Raw genomic sequence first — 24,454 nt, 5'->3', positions numbered from 1 at the left:
CATGGAGGATACAAAAGGATCAGCTGTAAAAGATAAAGATGTAGTGCTGTGAGAGGTGAAGGTTGCTTATTTTAAGAACAGTGCACTACACAGTGGACTTATGGACTCCATATATCCCAGCTATAGTCTGCAGAAGCATTGGCAATACCTTGCGGTCAAATGTTTCAAAAGATGCTGATGGATCTAAATAAATGTGTACGAATGCTTAAGCTTTATCATTCAGTGTATTGCCAGAGTTGTCTGTCTTGCTTTTTCAGTCTTACCAAAAAGGAAGGTTAGAGACCAGTTGATAAAGGTGATATTTGCAGAGTCAAGAGTTTCTTGAAGAAAGATAAATAATGCCTATTGTAAAAAAGCCGAAACCTTCTCTTCCTAGAAGGGGGAACTAAAAATCTCTTCCAGTGACTAACTCTCCACCTCCCCATTTGATTTTACCACCTATCAAGAACATCTTGAGGGTCCAGGCCAGAAAGAATAGCACATGTTTTAAAGTGTTAATTCCTGTTTGTAGAAGAATCTGTGGACAGTGAGTAGTTAGAAATACAGATTCCTAGCACTATAATAATTAAAATAACATTGTAAAAATCCTATTCCTCACTTCCCTCTGCGTGCATGATTTGTAATTATCTGTCTGCAGTATACAGATTTTTGTTTCACTTCTTTTTATGGATGGATCCTGATCCTCTGCTGTGGTCTTCCATGAGATTGAAGGTAATGGTGCAGTTTGGGTGGCATTCCTAATTGTGTCCTCCAGGTCCACTGCTCTGTATATACAAGTGAAGGGTATAATTTGACCCTTTTAATTTTTTTTGGTAGAACACATTTTAATCAAAATAAGAAAAGCATAAAAATACCAGAAGTCCTAGATGAAAAATAACTGAATCCCCCTGCTCTATAACCTATGAATTGCTAACAGCTCAATTATTAATTAAGAGGGCAGGATTCCATTATGGACACTAAAAATTCATCCTCTCCTTCCTTAAAATGTTTTTCATTCTGTTGAAGGAAAAGGCAGTTAAACTATCATACTCCTGTTCAGTGTTTTAGGAATGAGCAGGGGAATTAAAAAAGGAACCATAAACACTACTCTATATTATGAACATCTCCATATGAGGACAGCAAAACCAAAATATTATAACCCTAGGGTGGTATTCTTGATCATGCTGGAAAGTACAAAGGATTTTGAATGTCCATTATCAGGAGCTTTTTATGTTGCAACTTATTCTAGCAAGAACTTGTTTTGCATCAGTTTTTGAAGACTTCGTTTTTTTCTGTACCTTTGGGGGAGACATCTGTCTTCATCTTGTCCAAAAGATTGGTAACAGAACCATTGTCAAGAAATATATGGTTATTCTGGTACTGAGTCAACGCCCTGTTTAATTCTTGTACCATATTCTTTCACCCCCACATCACTGTTAAGTCTGGGTTACCATGGCCTTCATAATTTTATCTTTCTAGGAATGCTAAATTCTCTGGAGCAATAGGTAAAGAATCTTTTTAATATGGATATAGCATTTCCTACTGTCCATTTTTTAAGGGATTCTTCTTGCAAGATTCTCAAAGGAAATTCATTCTTTAAACAGTTTCAGTATAATAAACTCAGTTTGCCTAGCTAACTACGTAATTACTTTATTTCCTCACTCCACACAAATTGGCGGATACAGTTCAGTATTTGATCTTGTTGCTAAATTCATTTCCTACTATGGCAAAATTCAGAATACTAATCCTCCTTTCTCTAAATCCCTTTTGTGTAAACTCAATTTACATTCGGAACATTTTCCTTTTTTCAGACACATTCTTTTCAGGTTGGCAATGTCTATTTTAAATCCTTTGTACTGACTTCTGGTCTTTCCTTAGTTCCTTATGTTTTTATTTAGTATGCTGAGTTACTTGCCTTGATTTTTCTGAATGTCGCTTTTTCAATGTGTAAATGTAGATTCAATTTCTCCTTTTAAGGTGTTTTTTCTTTATTGTGTTGGCTGCCTGATGAATGAGAGAATTTTGAAAGTGCTTCCTATAGATCAGTTTATATATAGATAGCCATAACAAGGTGACAGTATATACAAATTCCCTCTTCCTTCACAAGTTGTCTTTCAGCTTCCACTTCAGTCAGTCATTTTCATGGTAGTATTTTTTTCTCCTCTTTCTTCCAGAGGTGAGAATATTTTCACATAAACAGAATAGCAAGAAGGCTATTATATCTCACTCAGAAGTTAACATTTGATAAACTGTCCTAGTTATACAATATGTATCCTGCTTCTAGAATTTTTAGATTATAAGTGTACTAGACTTAACCATAATCTATAAGCAAGGCCTTTCAAAATGGATAATCAAAAACATCTGCCTTTTGAATGCCTCACAGCACATTTGGCTGGGAGTAAAAAAAGTCACTTCAATCACTCATGAAAGGTACATTCCCACAAAGGACAAGTGTTGTGCGGATTCCTAGATTTTCCTCCTTAGTCAGTATTTACTGACAATCTGGACTCTGACAAAACAGTTACTCATTTTGGCAAGGCAGTTTTTTAGAATCTCTTTGCCTACAAAATATTGATATTTTGATCCTTAAACTCTCCTGCTTGGGAATGGTCTTTTAATTTCTATGAAGGGAGGACCTGAAAATTCTATTACATAGAAAAGAGGGGATGGGACTGTATGCCTCAGAAGATTAGTAATAGAGTAAGTATAGACCACTTGTTCAAATTTAGCCTGAGTTGTTAATGCTGCAAAGTCACTAGCATTTTAATCCTGTAATGTGATCTTCATTAATATTGTAACCATTTTACTCCTTAATGTACGCTTATGGGGAAAAAAGGTTTAACATGGATAAGTTTTATACTATTAATCTGTAATTTTAGGATTTGTACGGTAAGATGTTAGTTAACAATGTTTTTCTTTATACTGCACTAATTTTACTTTCAGTAGATACAGTATGTTGCCTCTTGTATTGAAAATTATCAGTAAACATACATCAACTATTAATAGTTCTATTTATACTTTTTTTGTAAATGAACTACACTTTTTCTGCTATTTTTGCATATACACTATTTACACAGAATATGCTACTTATGTTTAACTTAGATGGGGGGAAAATCATGGGAGTATTGTTTTTGAGAAATAGTGATACAATATAGTTATTAACTAAGCCCATGCCAGGTGCCATAGTTAGAATCATACCCTTTAAGGTCAAAAGGGACCATCGTGATCCTCTAGTCTGATGAATCCTCATCGTGATCCTCTAGTCTAGTCTGACCTCTTGCACACTGCAGGCCACAGAACCTCACCCATCCACTTCTGAAATAGACCCCTAACTTCTGGCTGAGTTACTGAAGTCCTCAAATCATGACTTAAAGTCCTCTCCCTCTAATGTGTTTATAGAGAGCAAGCCTATCTCCCCTCAGCCTTCTTTTGCTTAGGCTAAACAAGCCAAGCTCTTTGAGTCTCCTATTATAAGGTAGGTTTTCCGTTCCTTGGTTCATCCTAGTAGCCCTTCTCTGCATATGTTCAAGTTTGAATTCATCTTTCTTAAACATGGGAGACCAGAACTGCACACAGTATTCCAGATGAGGTCTCAGCCGTGCCTTGTATAATGGTACTAACATTTCCCTGTCTCTATTGGAAATACCTCACCTGACGCATCCTAGGACTGCACTAGCCTTTTTCATGGCTCTATCATATTGATGGCTCATAAACCTCCTGTGATCAACTAAAACCACCCCGATCTTTCTCCTCCTTTGTTGCTTCTAACTGATAAATCTGCAGTTTATAGCAAAAATTCTTGTTGTTAGTCCATAAATGCATGACTTTCCACTATTAAATTTAATCCCATTTCTATTATTCCAGTTTACAAGGTCATCCAGATGTTCTTGTATGATCATAGAATATCAGGGTTGGAAGGGACCTCAGGAGGTCATCTAGTCCAACCCCCTGCTCAAAGCAGGACCAATCCCCAACTAAATCATCTCAGCCAGGGCTTTGTCAAGCCTGAGCTTAAAAATATCTAAGGAAGGAGATTCCACCACCTCCCTAGGTAACTCATTCCAGTGCTTCATCACCCTCCTAGTGAAAAAGTTTTTTTCCTAATATCCAACCTAAACCTCCCCCACTGCAACTTGAGACCATTACTCCTTGTTCTGTCATCAGCTACCAATGAGAACAGTCTAGATCCATCCTCTTTGGAACCCCCTTTCAGGTAGTGGAAAGCAGCTATCAAATCCCCCCTCATTCTTCTCTTCCGTAGACTAAACAATCCCAGTTCCCTCAGCCTCTCCACATAAGTCATGTGTTCCAGTCCCCTAATAATTTTTGTTGCCCTCTGCTGGACTTTTTCCAATTTTTCCACATCCTTCTTGTATTGTGGGGCCCAAAACTGGACACAGTACTCCAGATGAGGCCTCACCAATGTCGAATAGAGGGGAACGATCATGTCCCTCGATCTGCTGGCAATGCCCCTACTTATACATCCCAAAATGCCCTTGGCCTTCTTGGCAACAAGGGCACACAGTTAACTCATATCCGGCTTCTCATCCACTGTATCCCCTAGGACCTTTTCTGCAGAACTGCTGCCGAGCCATTCGGTCCCTAGTCTGTAGTGGTGCATGGGATTCTTCCGTCCTAAGTGCAGGACTCTACACTTGTTCTTGTTGAACCTCATCAGGTTTCTTTTGGCCCAATCCTCTAATTTGTCTAGGTCCCTCTGTATCCTATCCCTACCCTCCAGCGTATCTACCTCTCCTCCCAGTTTAGTGTCCTCTGAGAACTTGCTGAGGGTGCAATCCACACCATCCTCCTGATCATTCATGAAGATATTGAACAAAACCGGCCCCAGGACCAACCCTTGGGGCACTCCACTTGATACCGGCTGCCAACTAGACATGGAGCCATTGATCACTACCTGTTGAGCCCGACAATCTAGCCAACTTTTTATCCACCTTATAGTCCATTCATCCAGCCCATATTTCTTTAACTTGCTGGCAAGAATACTGTGGGAGACAGTGTCAAAAGCTTTGCTAAAGTCAAGGAACAACATGTCCACTGCTTTCCCCTCATCCACAGAGCCAGTTATCTCGTCATAGAAGGCAATTAGATTAATCAGGCATGACTTGCCCTTGGTGAATCCATGCTGACAGTTCCTGATCACTTTCCTCTCCTCTAAGTGCTTCAGAATTGATTCCTTGAGGACCTGCTCCATGATTTTTCCAGGGACTGAGGTGAGGCTGACAGGCATGTAGTTCCCAGGATCCTGGATATTTAACATAGTGAATGTCAATGAAAATGAGGTCAGATCAGAGGCTAAAATAGGGAAAGAACAAGTGAAGACATCTAACTTGTGTAAGTAAGTTTTAAAGTCACCAGGACCTAATGAAATACATCCTAGTATCCTCAAAGAGCTGATAGAGGAGATATCTGAGCCATTAGAGATTATCTTCAAAAAAGTCATGGAAGACAGGAGAGATTCCGGAGGACTGGAAAAGGGAAAACATAGTGCCAATCTATAAAAAGGGAATAAGGACAATTTGGGGAATTACAGAGCAGTCACATTAACTTCGGTACCCGGAAAGATTATGGAGCAAATAATTAAGCAATTTGCAAAGACGTAGAAGATAATATGGTGATAAGTAAGGCTGTGATTTTTGTCACGGGGGTCGTGGAAGTCACGGAATCCGTGACTTCCAAAGACCTCCATGACTTCAGCCCTGGCAGCTGGGAGCTGCAGGGTCCCGCCACCTCCCGCAGTGGCAGGGAGCTGTGAGGTACCCCTGCTGCCTGAGGCAGTGGGCCCCCAAGATCCCAGCCACCATGGGCAGTGGGGGTACCCCGCAGCTTCCAGCTGCGGCAGGCAGGGTGTGCAAGGTGCATTTGATTGATTTAAATCTTGATTTAAATCGCTAGTCACGAAGACTTAATTTAATCATGGATTTCTACATAAAAATGCATTCTTGTTGGTTGTTATAACCTTAATACATATTCTTCACAACTTAGAGATAGATGTAGGTTTCATTTTTAGAAAGTACACACTACATTTTTAAAGTGATTTATTTTGAAAACTTTTCAGATTAGTTTTATAGCTATATCAGAAAATGAATGATTGTTTGGTTATTTCATTTAACAAAGATAATTGAAGCAGATATTTATGAAGTCATTGGGAGGTGAACTATCTCCAATTCAACAGGTTAATCATTAATATTTGGAGGATTTTCTTGCCATGCTTTATTAGCAGGAGAACATCACCAGGCAGACATTTAAATTGTTTTATTTAACTAAAACAATAACATTAAGTATTCTGGATTTTTTCCTTCAACAGCAAACAGAATATTTTAACAAAACGAGCATATGAATTTTTGAATTTAGTTAAACATTAAAGTTTTTTAAAATCAGGTTTGTTTTTGTTAAAATTGTTTTTAACTAAAATAGTTAAATGAAATATATTAAAAAAAAATTAAATCAACTGTGTCAGCCAAGTCAACATGAGAAACTTAAAATATTGGCTTCCGCAGCTAACTCAGTCGTCTTCACCTTCATTTTCCTGTTTGTTCATAATCTGGAAAAGAAAAACAAGCTTTCCTGCTTTTTCAGGTCTCAAACAATTTCAACTGCTGTTAAGTGAGATTCTCTTCAACAGTCTCTGAATCCCAGTGCTTAAGTGACTTCCACCAGTACTGGTGTGACTTTCTTTAAAACATCATCAGCAAACATATATTTCTTGAATGGGTCACTCTTAGCTCCGAAGTTTATTATAGTTGGCATTATGGAGGGATAACTGCTGGATGTCCATGTCATAGCCAATTCTTCTTCTTCAGCAGTTAAGGTTTGACCGTGGTACTGAGTATTGAGAATATTTGCAAGAAAATGAGCTGGAGATAGTGCTTGACCCCCTCCTTTCCTCCCCCCCTTTTTTTTAATGCTTGTAATTTAACTCTGTCATTGCATATTTCTCTTTTAAGATCTCGCTCAGTTCCTTCCAAATGTCAACAGCATCAGTAATAAAACAGCTATTTCCCTGCATTTTGTTCAAGACTACAGAAATAGGCTTCAGGGTACTCTGCCTGTGTTCAACATTTCTCTTAAGCCCCATGTTGAGAACTTTAGCTGTGACAGTGCCATCTATTTTTTCACAATTTTGTTCACAAATGGTCATCAGATTAGGCCAGTTCTTGATACAGTGCTCAAAACAGTCCACTACTGAGTTCCATCGCACGTCTTGTGGGAGAGTTAGCTTGGTTCCTCCCACTTTTTTCAGATCAGCTGCTGCAAAGTGGTTGTTATGGAAGTATTTTGCAATTTCAACAACATTAGCCTTTATTTCTGGAACACTGAACTTTTTGGCTAGGAGGTGCATCAAATGAGCACTGCAACCGTATATTATTAGCTTGGGACTCTCTTCTAAATAATTTCTTCTCATCTTGGATACATTTGTGACATTGTCTGTGACCAAGCTGCGTACTAGACATTTGAATTTTTTTCAGTTTGTTACAGCTTTTACTGCTGCTACTTGTAAGTATTCTGCAGTGATGTATCAATTGTTTCTGTAAGGAAGACATTCCCTTCTGTTGTCACACAAGCACAGGCAACAGGATCATTGTGGACATAGCTCCACCCATCAAGACTCAGGTTGACAATTTTACCCGCTAGACCTTTTGCACACTGCTCAATTTCTCTTTCATACACTTTATGCAGCAGTTTGCCAGGGACATCTGCTCTGTTGGGTGGACTGTATCCTGGTCTTAATGACTGAATCATGTTGATGAAGTGTGGGTTCTCAGTCATATGGAAAGGAGAGTTTGTTGTATAAACAAACCGGGCAATTTTTTCATCAGTTATCTCTTTTTGTAATCTGCTGGTTCTTATCATAAACTTATCTGTGGTTGTTTCTGGATGATGGAGGGGTTTTTTTCTTGTGGCTGTGTGATATTCATGATGTGACTGAAACACTATCATTGGCAGATAACTCTGAAACTATAGAAAATGTTGGTGATCTTGAAGGTGGAAAGTCTTCAGAATCCTGTATGTTGAGGATGGATTCTCCTAAACAAACTAAGTCAATGCAGTTATTTAATTATTATTACCATACTGCTCATTCAGTATTACTCATTGCATTCACTGACACTCAGTACTAAAGGTGAAATTGTAAAAGGAAGATCTGCCTATTTATTTTTTATCACAACTGCATCTAAAATGATAGTACCATAGAGCAGTGTTTCCCAAACTTGGGATGCCGCTTGTTCAGGGAAAGCCCCTGACGGGACGGGCCAGTTTATTTACCTGCCGCGTCCTCAGGTTCGGCCGATCACAGCTCCCACTGGTTCGCTATGCCCGGCCAATGGGCTGTGGGAAGTGGCAGCTAGTACGTCCCTTGGTGTAGATAATGGCATAGAGAATACACCTAAAGAATCCTCCTAAAGATGCTCATTTGCTAAAGAATCCTCTTAAAGATTCTTATTTGCTTTTGTCTGGCTCTTGATGTGTTCCTTCCTTTTTTTGTCCATCTTCTAGGTATGAGAGGGGAAAAAGTTACACACCTTGAATATTAGGAAGGCATTACACACATTTATGAAAAGGATGCTAGAAATGAAGAGTTCATGTCTCTTATTCATCCTGTATCAGAGTTCTGAAAGAGCTTTGAAATCTAAGGCTTCTCTAGCCAGGTAGGTGAGTGAATCAGGGAGCCTCACTGAGCTACATGCAAAGAGCCCATGATCATCAAGGCTTGCTGACCAAGGCAATTGCTACCTGGTTTTCTGAGTGGAAGAGGCAACTTCTGTTGCAAGATGTAAGACTACAACTTAGACATCGGTCTGTGCTTTCTTGTGTCACTACAAAATTTGTGTGCAGGCTTTTGCAGATTTCTATTTGGACAAGGTTATCCATGTGGAAGGCCCGTTCTAACGTTGGGTAATGCTGCAGAAGCTCCCACTATCGTGACTGGTATCTTTGGAAGATAGAGAATTAATTTCTGACAACCACAAAGTTCACCCAGTTTTTGTTTCACTTGATACCAGTAGATTCTGTTGCTCCCAAGAGAAACATGTCTAAATGACAAAAACACATTAACAAAATTCAAAGGTATTGGAATCCCTCATGAAAGGAAAGGTTATGCTTTTTCTGATTTCTTCATAAATATTTTTAAAAGAGAAGGAATAAATTATGGGTAAGAAACTCCTACTTCATGTGCCTGAACTGAAAAAGAGGGAATATTTTTTCCCATTCTAGTGGAAGGCAAACTATTACTTGCAAGAAAAACGAATTAAGATTTCTTGTAGCTTGCTAGAAACAGTTGTTAAAACTCCTTACTCTTCAAATGAAGGAAGAAGAACTGACAGTTGAGGATTAGATTTAGAAGCTTCCATAATCCTCCAATACCTCTAGGCCACATGACTCACTCTTCCAATGGTTTTAAATAGGTTGTGATTGCTAGTGAGCTCCTATATCTCAAGGTTTTAGTCTTAGAACCTAATCAAAGGCAAAGCACGTTATGTTGACTAGCCTCCTTTCAACAGGGACTACAGTTGGTGCTTTGGCTGAGGGCTTGAGGAGATATGTGTCCACCACCACCAGGGCAAGGTACTGAGTGTGTCAAAGACTTGATATGCTGTGGTAAAGCAGATATATTTTTGTCTAACTGGATGTTTTTATATTAATTTTGAAAGAAAACTTCTCTTAGAACTAGACGAGAAATTAGGAATTTGAAGCCCAAAGCAGCTGGTATCTCTGCCAAAATAGCTGGTGCAAAATATTGCAGGGGAGCTGTAGCCAAGAAGATCAGAAGAAGCTGATATGACTTGATATGCTGTGGTAAAGCAGATATATTTTTGTCTAACTGGATGTTTTTATATTAATTTTGAAAGAAAACTTCTCTCTTAGAACTAGACGAGAAATTAGGAATTTGAAGCCCAAAGCAGCTGGTATCTCTGCCAAAATAGCTGGTGCAAAATATTGCAGGGGAGCTGTAGCCAAGAAGACCCATGGAATTGATGACAATGGACTCTGCTTGGAAGAGGAGAAATAAATCTTTAAAATTTTCTATGAGACACTGGAGGGAAGGACTAGAAAGAGTGCTTAAGAGGCCAGACTGTGATGCAGCCTGTATGGTATTTTTGCAGCTACATGTGCAGATTCCTTTACAAGCTGTAACCAGTAAGAAAGTGTGGAGCACAAGAAGCTGCCTTCTTTTTTTATTGCAGAGGCTGACATTAGATGCTTCATTGTGAGCTAATTGTTTTGGCACTCCATGTCTGTGCATAGGGCTTTTACCCAAGATTAATGGTCTATTGCAACATCTAAATCTTCAGGTAAGTAATTTATTTTCAGACCCGCTAATGTAATTTCTCAAAGTCCAATAATATACCAGTCCAGAGAGCCCACTCTGTATTTACCATACTAAAAGTTTGAGAGTTCCCTCTTTATTTCTAGAGATGTTTTACGGATTTTAATTATCCTGAGGTTTTGCTATTATTTTCTATTTTGCTTTTCATGTTTCCTTTACAGTGCACGCTTGTCCTAGATAAAGTTGTTAAGATTGTTCTTTCTTCAAGTGGAATTATTTTTTGAGATTTTATTTTCACTTTTACTCTTCGCTACTTATGTAGTTCTTGAACTGGAGAACTAGTATAGCTCCCTTTTTTAGAGGTTAAAGTCTCAAAGTTTGGTTTATTTCATGTCTCTGTCTGCTGGTAGGAGATCATATTGCCCACTAAACTGGCATTTTCTGGCTTTGGAGAAATTAAACTTGCAGGTAAGAAATTCTTTTTTTTACATAGGTATAATTGGAAAGTTTAAATTTACTTAAAAATGAAAGCGTTTGGGTAAATATTGTCTCATTCAAACCCCCATTGACATGAATTGTGCTTTTTTATATTTATTTTGTCTGAATTTGAGATTAGTTAATACTTTAACTCCCATAGTGATTCCCAAATTTAATGTGTTTATGGTACATACATTAGCAGAGAATCCTACCTGCAAGAGCACAAAATAGCTACCTATCTCTTGTCTGCCTGCACCCAGAAACTTCAAATAAGTAACACAGCTCAATCTACTATTACAGTTTTTATTCTTTTGTTACTAGAGCTTCTCAAATTACCTGATCATTATTCACTGTGTTATCTGGTTATATGAGTCATCTTGTTTAGGCATGGCAAGGCTGCCTGTTAATTTGACTTAAATATGGTCAAATATTCCAGTAACAATGCCCTGATGTAGACGATAATGCCAAAAATTAAATTATAATAGGTAGCCATATGGTAGCCTTCTTAAATGTCTTGATCACATACTTTTTAATAAATGCTAATGTCCCTGTTGGGGAAAAGGTGAACTAACTGAAAACTGATCATCTTAATTGGCTGGAATCTTCTGCACATTATGATCAACGTAGTTAAACTGACCTAATTTTCTAGTGTAGACCAGCCCTATATCTTTATTTGTATACCAGGCCATCAATGCACATGCACTTTACAAAGCACATTCAACTAGTTAAAAGACACTGTCCCTGTCCCAAATAGCTTGCAATCTAAATGACTAGACAAATATACAGAAATTAACTCGGAACTGAGTTGGGGAGGGAGAGAAGGGGTCACACTCATTCGATTTCATCCCTAACAAGGAGAACAGAGGCAGTGCCATTAAGCTGCTTGAAGAGTTGGCCTGCTGCTTACCTAGCACAAGTGCATTTAAAAATGACTTTTTTTTCCTTTGTAGTTGCGATGTGTATGTTTTATTTCTGTCCTTTTTGTAATTTTTCAGTCGTGGATAATATTCACATTGAAATGCCAACTTAAACTTGCTAAAGAATGTAATGATGGTATTTTTATTTTAGCCAACTAGAGATCATAAAGTCTTATTCTCTGTTGTTACTACTGTTCTACTATTCTAATCAGTGCTTTAAAATATTTGACCATTTCTGACATGTTTTGACGTATTTGACAATGTTTGACGAGTATTTCACCAGTCAGTTGACCAATTATTTTTGGACCATTCAAATACTCAACTCTAATCTTGTTACCTGTTTTGTATGTGTATATGTTAAAGGATTCCATATTTTCTTTGAATGTAATCTTACCTAATATTCAGTAAACAGATCTATTAAAAAGATATGTTTGATGCCCGGAAAGGTTAGTCTGATCCAAATAAAAAGGGAATTTGTAATAATTGCAGTCTGATGAAGATCTTTAGCAGTAAAAATATTACCAGCTTTTAGTCTGATTACCTGATTTCATTTAAGTAAATGCAGCACAGAGTCTAGCAAACCTAATTAGAGTAGGAGCATTAATAGAACACTAATTTGTAATCTGAGTTTTGGGTAAACTATAATTGTTAAGCATAATATTATTAAGGATATTTTAATTATTTTTAATGTATACAATAGCATAATACAACATTGTGAATTATACACTGGAAGGGCTTCAGAAAAGCCTTATATAGTAGTAGTAGCCTATGTTTTTGTGAAATGTACACCTCAGTGTAACATTAAAAAGAATGTTTTGTATTCTCTCTCAGCACACACTAGTCCTATGCTGCTGTTATTCTGCATTTTGGTGTACAGGTTTTCCTCAGCTATCTGAAAAAATAAATACACTTAATCAATGTTGGGTAAAACAGCTGGTAAATATTCAGGTGGGGAGGTGATTGTATAGAGACATCTGTTCCTGAGATACAGGGCCTGTAAATGCTTAAAGCCCTAGGAATCCATAGTGTTTTCACCTGAAGTCTTCACTAATCCAATTTCTCCCTAGTTCTTAAATAAACAACTTAAGGTTTGAAAGTCTGAACTATGTAGAAGAGTTGCTATGAATAGTTGTTTAAACCTAATGCTGATACTAATGGCCATTGTTAAACTCCCTTGGATAGTGATAAGAAAACTTGAGTGCCTGGCAATTTCACTAACAGAGCAGATGTCTCTGCAGTTGCAGCAGATGCTTAGCAACAGTTGGGAGTATGTTAGCACTGATTTAGAAAATGCATCATCCAGTATTTCCACTATAATAAGCAATGATCCATTAATAAGACAGAAAACATGATTGTTATTTTAAAGCAGGGAGAGATTGCTTTAAAATGGTATATGGAACGGAGATGTACTGTAAGGTTACAGCAGTGGTTCTCCACTTATTTATCGTTGTGGGCCACATCCACAGTGTGTTAGCTGGGCCACATGAGCCGGGTGGCAGGACAGAAGCACCCATGCAGCTGCCCCAGACCCCAGAGCTCACGGAGCTGGCTGGGAGCCCAGGATCCCTGACTCCGCAGGGCTGGCCGGGAGTTCTGACCCCACTGTGTGGGGCAGCCCAGGCCCCGCCCCGCCCCGCCCCACCCCACCCCACCGGGCAGCTGGGAACCCAGACCCAGCCACATGGGCTGGCCGGCCTTTAGCCAGACCCAGCTGTTTGCTAATTGGGCCGCTGGTTGAGAACTGCTGTTTTAGGGATTTTTTATACATCTGGCCTGTGTCATATTTTTTTTAGTCATGTACTTTATTTTTTCATGCTTTTCTCTGATCTTTCTCACTCCCTGTTCTCCCTAAAAAGTTACTAAATGCAGTAGCATTTTGAATCCATTCAGATTTTTAAAATTCTTTGATGAATGTACGAGTTGTTTGACAAGATATTTTTTAAAAAAAATCTAGCACCAATAATGGCTAGATGAAACCTTCTGAATCCTCAAATAAATTACATGTGAAGGGTGCTCTGAAATATATGTAAATTCTATTTTTGCACGTGTATCTTTTACACACATACACATTTGTTCTGTCACACATGCACTATGGGAAGTGAATGCCATGAAATGTGATGAGGGCATTTTAGCACATCTGGACATTCGATATCTTAAATAAACTTCTGCAAAATGTATTCCATCCCCATGATTATTGATGTCCCTTTCCTTTGACAAGACCTAGACCATATCCTTGTGCATATGCTGCACTTAACATCCATTAGCTCTAAATTATCAGTCTGTAAGATGCAGCACATTTCCCTCTCTTCCTCTTCCTCTTCAGTATTCAGTGGTGCTACAACATTTTCTGTATTTTAAATGGCACAGGCTGTAAAAATATTATATAATCTGATAGAACCATTCATATTTGTTAGGATGTGGGATGGCTCTCAGGCCAGAGAGAAACATTGGGAATGGGGAAAAGGCAATAATCATACTACTAAATATCAGAACATGCTAACATTTTGAGTTTTCTTTTTCTTTTTGGCTTGGGGGGTCGAGTTTGGGCCATCTACCACTTAACACCAAAATATATTCGTTTTTAATTTTATCATTCTCATACCTCTTTATACAAAAAATACTACTGCCACGTGATACTGCTTCTGGAGGCAAGGCCCTTTGATCAGAACTTTTCTTTAAGTGAAGGCATGAACTGAAAGCTAAACTGGGGCACTTTGCAAGTTGATCCAACTAGATGGGAGTGGTGCTCTCACATCATCAAAGTTCAGGACCAGGGAGGAAATGCATGTACACTGTAGCATTATGCATTGTGACCCAGTTCGAGCCCTTTATTCAGTTAAGTCATTCTGATGTGGTTTGAAAGAGATTATGTTTATGATTTTTCTATTTTATGATGTCTGAAGTTATTTTTCTTTGGTTATACAACACATGAGAAACTACATGTGTCCTTTGTAAACAAGCTGTAAATAAACATCTGATGGTTTTCAAAAACAGTAGAAAAGTTCTATTATTTTGTCTTGTCCTTGAAAGATTTTGTTGTTTTATATTATACTTTGCAATCATAGTTATGAATGCAAACTTTCTGATGGGAGGAGAATGTAACCCTACAGCTATGATTGGTTTTACTTCTGATTTCTTCTTCTAAAGGGCTTGAATTAAAGCTTCTGTAATCTGTTATAGTTTTGTCAACATATTTGGCTAAATGCCAACATATTGTTCTTACATTTTATTTGCAGATAAAGCTGTATAGCTGTCATCTGGGACATGTTATTCTTGGAAGGGTACCTAGGTTTGTGCTATATAAAATATGTTGTTGCATTACTACTTTTTCACTTGTGCCTGTACCAAGCTCAAGACAATAGGATTTGGGACAAAATAAAACAGGAAACTTTTTTACTTCCTCAACTCCCCTCTAAAAACATGTTGTTTATGTATTGAACAATGAGAATGTGGTTATACTGTGTAAAGCTTTAAAACACACAACTGAAATATCCAATTTACTTTACAATACTACAAATGAAGTAGGTGTAATTATTACTATTCCCTTTTAATAGATAATTCCTAATTTTATTACATGCCTTTACCTAGACTTGACCCTTCATGAGATCTCTTGTTTTAGTTATATTAGTTTGCTAAGACTTGAAGGTTGATTTTCAAAGAAGTAAAGAAACACTTCCATTTTTAAATTGTCTTGGAAGAAATTTTATAGTTGGAGTTAAGGAGGCACGAATAAATTAGCAATAATGTTTTATAATTTCCATCCATAATTTTTTATAAAATTGTAACTGAAGTTAACACTGTGCCATGGATTTTAAAGTTCTAGCCACCACCGCCCTCAGATTCTTCCAGCTCTATTTTTTGTGTGTCTCAAAAGAACTGTTTTCTACAGTGTCTTGCACAAATAACTTTATCTGCGAATTGTCCTTGCCTAACCAATTATTATTATTTTTTTTATTTTTTTGTTTCTCCTTTTGCTATGTGAACTTTTCATTAGAATGCTAAATTATCAAAAAAATCTTTGGTGTATAAATGGTAACTATCTTAACAATAATATTCTTCCAACTGTTAAAGTGTTACAATAAGAATACAGAGTGGTTTGCAATCTTCGGCGTACTCACTCTAAGGACAAAAATTGCACTTTTGAAGCACTGATGACAGCAGAAAGCTCAAATGTTTAAATATAACTTTTCTCAAAAGTAATGTTCAGGTTCACATCATAATTGCTCCCAGAGTACTATCCTGAGTAAAATGAGTATAGCTGCCTTCTAAGAGTGGTGTAGCGTCTGGAATTCATGCTGTTTGGTGCCCCTTTCCATCTTTAAAGTAGAGGAGTGCTCAACAATATTTTGATATTGAATTTGTATATCTATCTCCAGTACACTTACATAATTCTCAGTGTGTTTGGAAAATTACAATGTTTGTTTCCATATTTTTTTGCCATGCTTCATGCCTCTTTCCCTGCTCCCCCAGTTCAGGTCAATGTAACCCATCTCTCCCCTTTCCTAAAGTAGGCACTCCAGATTTTTTGGTGTGGTCACTCCTTCATCCATTCTTGGGTAATGAAGAGAAATGAACTCTTCATTACCCAAGAATATTGTGCAGTTTTGGTGCTGTAATTGACTTTCAAAATGAGTTTATCTTGTAAACTGATACTACATACTTATGTAATCCCCTTTAACGTCTGGGAAGCAAGTACCATATTTACATGACTTTCCATAGAGTCCCTGCTACGATGGAGCCCTATGATGCTGTATAAGGGGACTGTTAAAGAATAAATTAAGCTCCTTCAGCAATACTAGTGATATGTTACAAGCACGGAGAGCACTGCCAGTACTTTATTTTGACATTGTTATTTCAGTACTCCTGGGATTATTGGAGAGCTGCTGTATGTACTCTGAGTGCTGTGTGTGATTTTTGAGTCCCATCTTGCAATGGAAAATGTCTTCCTCTACTAACTATATGGTAGCTCAAAATATATTAATTTTACTATTAGATTTGCAAAGAATACTTCAAGAGAAATCTATTTTCAGCTGATTTTACAATTGCCGTTTATAGCTAATGTCTGAAAACATGAATCCAAGCAATGTGGATACGACTCAGTATTTTCTCCAACACTGATCAGTACTAACTTGTTTCAGTTACAGTACTTGTAAGTAAAACAACAATTAAAAATGTGACTCTAAATATAAAGGAAATCAAGTCAGATGTTTGTTTGGTTCTTGTTTCAAAAGGGAAAGCATGTTCAGTGAGAGGAAAATCTGTCTACATACTACTGTAGGCACATGTCTATTCTTGAGCACTGGGGAGTGGCAAAGTGGAATCCTGTCAACAGTATCTGTAGATTTTTACTTTCTTAATTTCCTTTGGGGAGATACCAAGTTTGGTTAGGCAGAGTTTCAAAATTTATTTTTCTAAATTGTTATAAACTTACTCCTTTCTCTGTGGAATGTTTTGGGTATCCAGGGTGAAGACTTGCAGAAAACACCTTGAGTAGCAGAAACCTAGGTTACACACTAGTAACTGGAATTCTACTATTATCATCTTCACATAGATCCAGATTTTGCCCTTCTTGTTATTCAGCTACCTATTTCTCCAAAGAGCTAACATTGGCACTGAGAGCTGTATGGTAGTAGCACATGGTTATAGGGCAGTTTAACGCTCCGCAACACAATTGCCTGAGCTCATATACATGACATTTTAAATTTCAACAGATTTGGGTTGTCTGAGTGGTGGCCACTACAAACTCCAGAAAGAGAGGGGATATGTGAAGGAGATGATGCAGTAGAAGAATTCATAGTATTGGAAAGTAACCAAATTGTAGCTGTGTCCAGCTATGTGAAATTCCCCATTTTTGCCTTGTGAACTTTCATGGTGGGGAAAAGGCTCCTAAAAATTTTCCCCACTGTGGAACTTCATCATTTTTTCTGTTAAAAAAAAAATGGCAACATTTTATGCACAACTTTCCTGCCTCCTAATGATGGGGGAAGACCACACCCAAAGAGAAAAAAAAATCTGGGGATGACAGTAACCTGCCCTTCTACTTTAACCTTTTGGAGGCCTCTGATTCCTTATATGGTACTGGAGCGCCTCTACAAGATTCTGGTCTCAATGTTTTGATTGTCCGGAAGATAAAACTGCATTGCAAAAACAAAACACCTCCGTAAAGAAAAGTCCACCCAATACATTACTTGCTAACGCACATAAATACAAATGTAGTTTAACTCATGAGAGAATATCATCAAACTATTGGTAATGCGGTTCAGTATTTCAGACAAAGCACTGGCAGTCAGGAGGATCTTGTGTTCCAATTATTGAACGTCTGACTGTGTTCGACACTGACGTCTCACAACAGACGTGAGAAATATGGTGTGAAGCAGCATTTAAGGTTTCCTGGATAAATTAACAGATGAAGCTACCTTTTTATTAACCTTCTGCTTTGCTCTCCTATAAGAATTGCTTGCTGTTTCCATTATACTGTTTGGAAAAAGGTGGTCTTGTACTTAAGACACAGCCTGGCAATCTAAAGACCTGGGTCTTGCTCCTGCCTCTGTTAAAGACTACCTGTGTGATCTTGAGCAAGTGATTTAATATCTTGGTTCCTCCATTTCCTTATCCTTCAAATGAGAACCATTGTCCACTCCATTGGAGTAAAGTGAAGCTAAACTAATTCAGGCTTGTAAAATGCTCAGTAGCACTTTCTATATGAGTGGCTTAAACATGCAAATTATTACTAGTAATTATTATAAGGTATTTACAACTAGTCTTTGTTAGTACTTCTGGACTGACATATGGTATGCACGCTGTCCTCCTATAGCTAAATTTGCCTAAACAGTTCTGTCCCACAAAAAAGGTTTTCTGATTAGATTCTTTATTTTGTACAAAAAAACCTTTAAGAAATCACATAATTTTTAATTGCAGATATTATTTATGCAACTGATCCTCTATCTATCCTGCAGAATAATAGGTCTGCTGCTGATCAGCAATGCAGTCAAAAATGTATCTTTAAGATGCAATTGTTTTTTTTTTCCAGAAGGTAAAGGGTAATTTCACCTTTTTGTTTTTCTGTTTTTCTGTTCCTACACACTACACACCTATGATTTCTCTTAGGAAAAGAGAATTTATGAAAATTACCTTTTATTAGTTATATCAGAATAGTGTTCAAGCAGACTATCATTCAAGAGGGAAAATCAACCTGGATAGGATTCTTTGTTATATGCTTCCTTACTGTGACTTGAAACATTACATTTAATGGAATAAGGTTCACTGTCTTTATGTTAACAGAACTGTGCTAAAGAATAATGATTTGAGATCAAGACAAGAGTTAACTACCCACCTCACCAATCAGTGGCCTTCCCTGGGAGCTCTGGATGTCAATGCGGTTGCCTTGGATACTTTACTCTATAGAAAGCACAGTCAACAATGGGATGAGTAAGTTAAATATTTTTTGTTCACTCTTATTGGGACACACAGTACTCAGAATCATACTAATATTTCCCTTGTTTCCCTGACATGTCATCTGCTAATATACCCCCTAATACTAACAGTGTTCTTAGGGCCTGGCTACCTGCGTATGATGCAGAAAAATGAAGGGGTTAGGATGCAGTTTAAATATTTAGCAGTTTGGAACTAAGACACTATGTACAATTGTACCACATATACAGTTGTGGTACCGGATGAGGATCTGAGCATTGAATAAAAACATGAAGAGGGAATTCACAGAGCAATTTTAGAATTTCATGTCAGAACTGACATACAGCAGGTTGGTGTTGTTAATGAATATCTGTTTGGTTATGAACTAGCATATAATACTGCAAATTGATGTTTGATATAGTTTTTAAACAATCACTTAATTCAGCTTGCTTAACTTTGGATGACTGATATGACACAATAAAACAAGAATAATGAAGTATGAGCATTCAGATATTTTTTTTAATGTGGCATCTTCCAGAAGGTGCAAATTATTGCAATCAAATCAAGATGAAAAACATCAACATAAACTCCATTATCTGCTTACTCACAGCAGAAATCTTTAATACATCATTACAATTATGTTTATCTATGATAATTTACAGGACCTGTTGTCTTGAGTCAGCAAAGCACTTGATCGCATGTTTAATTTTAAGTATGTGTCTGTTCCATTGAGGTGAATGCTACGGAATGGGAAACAGGTGCCCACTGAAAGTTAAGCATATGCTTAAGTGCTTTGCTGAATTGGGGCCACAAATTGTATGACATTGCTGTATTCTTTCCTATTCTAGAATGAGCCACTTCATTGCAGGTTATCCCAAATTTTAGGGAGCAAATCCTTAAATGACAAGTTTCAGAGTGGTAGTGTTAGTTTGTATCAGCAAAAATGACGAGGAGTCCTTGTGGCACCTTAGAGACTAACAAATTTATTTGGGCATAAACTTTTGTGGGCTAAAACCCACTTCATCAGATGCATGGAGTGAACAATACAGTAAGTAGAATATATATTATAGCACATGAAAAGATGGGAGTTGACACCCACTTGGTAAGGCAACTCCCATCTTTTCATGTGCTATAATATATATTCTTACTGTATTTTTCACTTCACGCATCTGATGAAGTGGGTTTTAGCCAACGAAAGCTTATGATCAAATACATTTGTTAATCTCTAAGGTGCCACAAAGACTCCTAATCCTTAAATGAATACTTCAAAATTTGATCTGCATCACTTTATATATCAGGTGCAAAGTACATACAACTATTTCATTTAAAACAAATACTTCAATATATTTTCGAAAATGAAAATAGTGCCAGCAGACCAGTATTTGAGCAGCCCCACATAAATGAATCTTTTTGTATGTGTGAGTGGGGGGAAATGGGAGAATTAAGTTTTCAGTTCTAAGCTTTCAAGGGTAGTGGAGAAATTAGTATTCAAAATGATCAATTTGTTTTATTGATCTGAGGTTTTTATTAATTGCATCTTCATGTTGCTGTTTGATCTTCAATTGCAGTAGATTAGGGGTCATTCAATCAACTAAAAAATTTAACCACGAAGATAACAATATTGCTTTTAAATTTTAAATAGAAATCCAATTAGAATTTATGATATCATCAGTTCAGTCCTTGAGGGGGCCATTTAGGGATCTGGGGCAAAAATTGGGGATTGGTCCTGCTTTGAGCAGGGGGCTGGACTAGATGACCTCCTGAGGTCCCTTCCAACCCTGATATTCTATGATTCTATCATATATAACAAAACTGGTAAATAGGGAAAGCTTTGTTGCCAAGAGTAAATTCTAATAAGGTATAATGGTAATAGAATCTCATGATGGCTATGAATGCCATGTCGCATGAGATTTCTTTAGTTTTTGTGTTGTATTGAATTTGAGAAGTCATTTTAGAAAATGAGTAACAAAAATCCTTTTGCTGCTTTTCTCCTTTTCCTTTTTATATGATGTTGCTACACCTCATTGTCTCCATAAGTACAGTTGCTCTAGCTCTTTCTCCCTTTAACAAATTCTTTCCAAGAAAATTGGTTTAAAGACTTTATCATCATCCTGTGGGTGGATTATACATCTGCTTCACACTGCAATATTTTTCCTATTAGCTTCTTATTAAATATAATATAAACATAATGAAATATACATAAACTTCTTGCAATACATTTTAACCATTTACTATACTTTCAACATTTACTTACATATATATAATATGAATGGTTAAAATATAAATCAGTTTTTGTATTACACAATTTACAAACAAATGTTACTTATAAAAATCCAACTAGTTAAATAATAATTATTAAAATAAGATAAAGAATCGAAGCAAAATTCAGAGGGGGGGATAGAGAGAGAGAGGGAAGGAAGTGAGTATCCGAGAGTGCTGAAGGAATTGGCGGCTGTGATTGCAGAGCCATTGGCCATTATCTTTGAAAACTCGTGGCGAACGGGGGAAGTCCCGGATGACTGGAAAAAGGCTAATGTAGTGCCAATCTTTAAAAAAGGGAAGAAGGAGGATCCTGGAAACTACAGGCCAGTCAGCCTCACCTCAGTCCCTGGAAAAATCATGGAGCAGGTCCTCAAAGAATCAATCCTGAAGCACTTGCATGAGAGGAAAGTGATCAGGAACAGCCAGCATGAATTCACCAAGGGAAGGTCATGCCTGACTAATCTAATCGCCTTTTATGATGAGATTACTGGTTCTGTGGATGAAGGGAAAGCAGTGGATGTATTGTTTCTTGACTTTAGCAAAGCTTTTGACACGGTCTCCCACAGTATTCTTGTCAGCAAGTTAAGGAAGTATGGGCTGGATGAATGCACTATAAGGTGGGTAGAAAGCTGGCTAGATTGTTCGGCTCAACGGGTAGTGATCAATGGCTCCATGTCTAGTTGGCAGCCGGTGTCAAGTGGAGTGCCCCAAGGGTCGGTCCTGGGGCCGGTTTTGTTCAATATCTTCATAAATGATCTGGAGGATGGTGTGGATTGCACTCTCAGCAAATTTGCGGATGATACTAAACTGGGAGGAGTGGTAGATACGCTGGAGGGGAGGGATAGGATACAGAAGGACCTAGACAAATTGGAGGATTGGGCCAAAAGAAATCTGATGAGGTTCAATAAGGATAAGTGCAGGGTCCTGCACTTAGGATGGAAGAATCCAATGCACCGCTACAGACTAGGGACCGAATGGCTAGGCAGCAGTTCTGCGGAAAAGGACCTGGGGTGACAGTGGACGAGAAGCTGGATATGAGTCAGCAGTGTGCCCTTGTTGCCAAGAAGGCCAATGGCATTTTGGGATGTATAAGTAGGGGCATAGCGAGCAGATCGAGGGACGTGATCGTTCCCCTCTATTCGACATTGGTGAGGCCTCATCTGGAGTACTGTGTCCAGTTTTGGGCCCCACACTACAAGAAGGATGTGGATAAATTGGAGAGAGTCCAGCGAAGTGCAACAAAAATGATTAGAAAAGGAGTACTTGTGGCACCTTAGAGACTAACCAATTTATTTGAGCATGAGCTTTCGTGAGCCACAGCTCACTTCATCAGATGTGTACCGTGGAAACTGCAGCAGACTTTATATACACACAGAGAATATGAAACAATACCTCCTCCCACCCCACTGTCCTGCTGGTAATAGCTTATCTAAAGTGATCAACAGGTGGGCCATTTCCAGCAATGGCCCACCTGTTGATCACTTTAGATAAGCTATTACCAGCAGGACAGTGGGGTGGGAGGAGGTATTGTTTCATATTCTCTGTGTGTATATAAAGTCTGCTGCAGTTTCCACGGTACACATCTGATGAAGTGAGCTGTGGCTCACGAAAGCTCATGCTCAAATAAATTGGTTAGTCTCTAAGGTGCCACAAGTACTCCTTTTCTTTTTGCAAATACAGACTAACACGGCTGTTCCTCTGAAAAATGATTAGGGGTCTAGAACACATGACTTATGAGGAGAGGCTGAGGGAGCTGGGATTGTTTAGCCTGCAGAAGAGAAGAATGAGGGGGGATTTGATAGCTGCTTTCAACTACCTGAAAGGGGGTTCCAAAGAGGATGGCTCTAGACTGTTCTCAGTGGTAGCAGATGACAGAATGAGGAGTAATGGTCTCAAGTTGCAGTGGGGGAGGTTTAGATTGGATATTAGGAAAAACTTTTTCACTAAGAGGGTGGTGAAACACTGGAATGCGTTACCTAGGGAGGTGGTAGAATCTCCTTCCTTAGAGGTTTTTAAGGTCAGGCTTGACAAAGCCCTGGCTGGGATGATTTAACTGGGAATTGGTCCTGCTTCAAGCAGGGGGTTGGACTAGATGACCTTCAGGGGTCCCTTCCAACCCTGATATTCTATGAGTAGAGGGAGAGTTGAGGGAGGCCCATGTATTTAATGGGATCATTCTGATACTTCCAGGAAAGCATCTCTTTTCTTGGGTATTTCTATTATGGTATACAATTCTTTCCATAGTGGCCAAGCTTACAATGTCTATGCTCCAGGCTTACTCCAGTCTTACAAGCTTACAATGTCTATGCTCCAGTGTCTGGTCACTTTTTGAATTTCCATTTCTGTAGTACTAGTCTTTTAGCAGTTGTTGTGGAATCTTCAGCATTGGAGATTTTTTTAAGAACAAGTTAGATGATAATCTTTTTTTCTTCCTCCTCCTCCTATAAGTAATAGGAAGTAAATGAAAATAAAGTGAGGTACCTTGATTGTTTTTGTAGTTTGTTGTTTTTCCACAGAACACTTGAAAATTGCTGAGGGTCTCGGCTCACCACTTGTTATCTTTCCAAATATTTTTGTACTATTAGCAAATGATTGTAAAGCGCTTTATTAAAAAAAAAAAAAGGTAAAAAAACGTTGGGATGCAGGGTCTGGCCAGGAGGTAGGTTGCGGAAGGGGGCTCGGGGCTGGGGATGCAGGGTCTGGGAGGGAGTTAGAGTGCAGGAGCAGACTGGGGATTCAGGTGCAGGGTCTGGCCAGGAGTTAGGGTGCGGGGGGAGGGCTTAGGGCTGGGTTAGGGGTGTGGAGCACTTACCTGGGACAGCTCCCATTTGGTACAAGGGGTGCAGGTTGGGATGTGGGGGGGGATGCAGGAGTCAGGGAGGGCAGGGGGCTGGGTGTGGGTCAGGGGGGTGCAGGAATCATGGCTGGGAGAGTGTGGGGGGTTCAGGAGTCAGGGAGGGCAGGGGTCTGGGGGTGTGTGAGAGGGGTTCAGGAGTCATGGCTGGGGGTGTGTGAGAGGGGGTTGCAGGAGTCAGGGCATGGGGCTGGGGGTGTGGGTTGGGCTCATGGGGGTGCTCCCAGCCCTCTGCCCTGAGCGGCTCACGGCAGGGGACTTGGGGGTAGG

General features: G+C 38.5%; 1 protein-coding gene across 6 annotated transcripts in view; it reads left to right on the top strand.

The window, feature by feature from the left end:
- RUNDC3B (RUN domain containing 3B) overlaps positions 1-24,454 on the top strand; it is a 155,103-nt gene that overhangs the window by 109,402 nt on the left and 21,247 nt on the right. For all 6 annotated transcript variants that reach the window (XR_012667245.1, XR_012667244.1, XR_012667246.1 and 3 more), the window contains exon 9: positions 18,940-19,086. Coding sequence is in view for 3 of the 6 variants with exons in the window: in XM_048838058.2 (XP_048694015.2) it covers positions 18,940-19,086 (147 nt within the window). In the remaining 3 variants the exon portion in view is untranslated. The remainder of the gene's footprint in view (positions 1-18,939; positions 19,087-24,454) is intronic.

The sequence above is a fragment of the Caretta caretta genome, chromosome 2, assembly GCF_965140235.1.
Source record: "Caretta caretta isolate rCarCar2 chromosome 2, rCarCar1.hap1, whole genome shotgun sequence".
NCBI classification, from domain to species: Eukaryota; Metazoa; Chordata; order Testudines; family Cheloniidae; genus Caretta; species Caretta caretta.
Note: the sequence above shows the minus strand (reverse complement) of the source record. Positions and strands in the feature narration are given on the sequence as shown.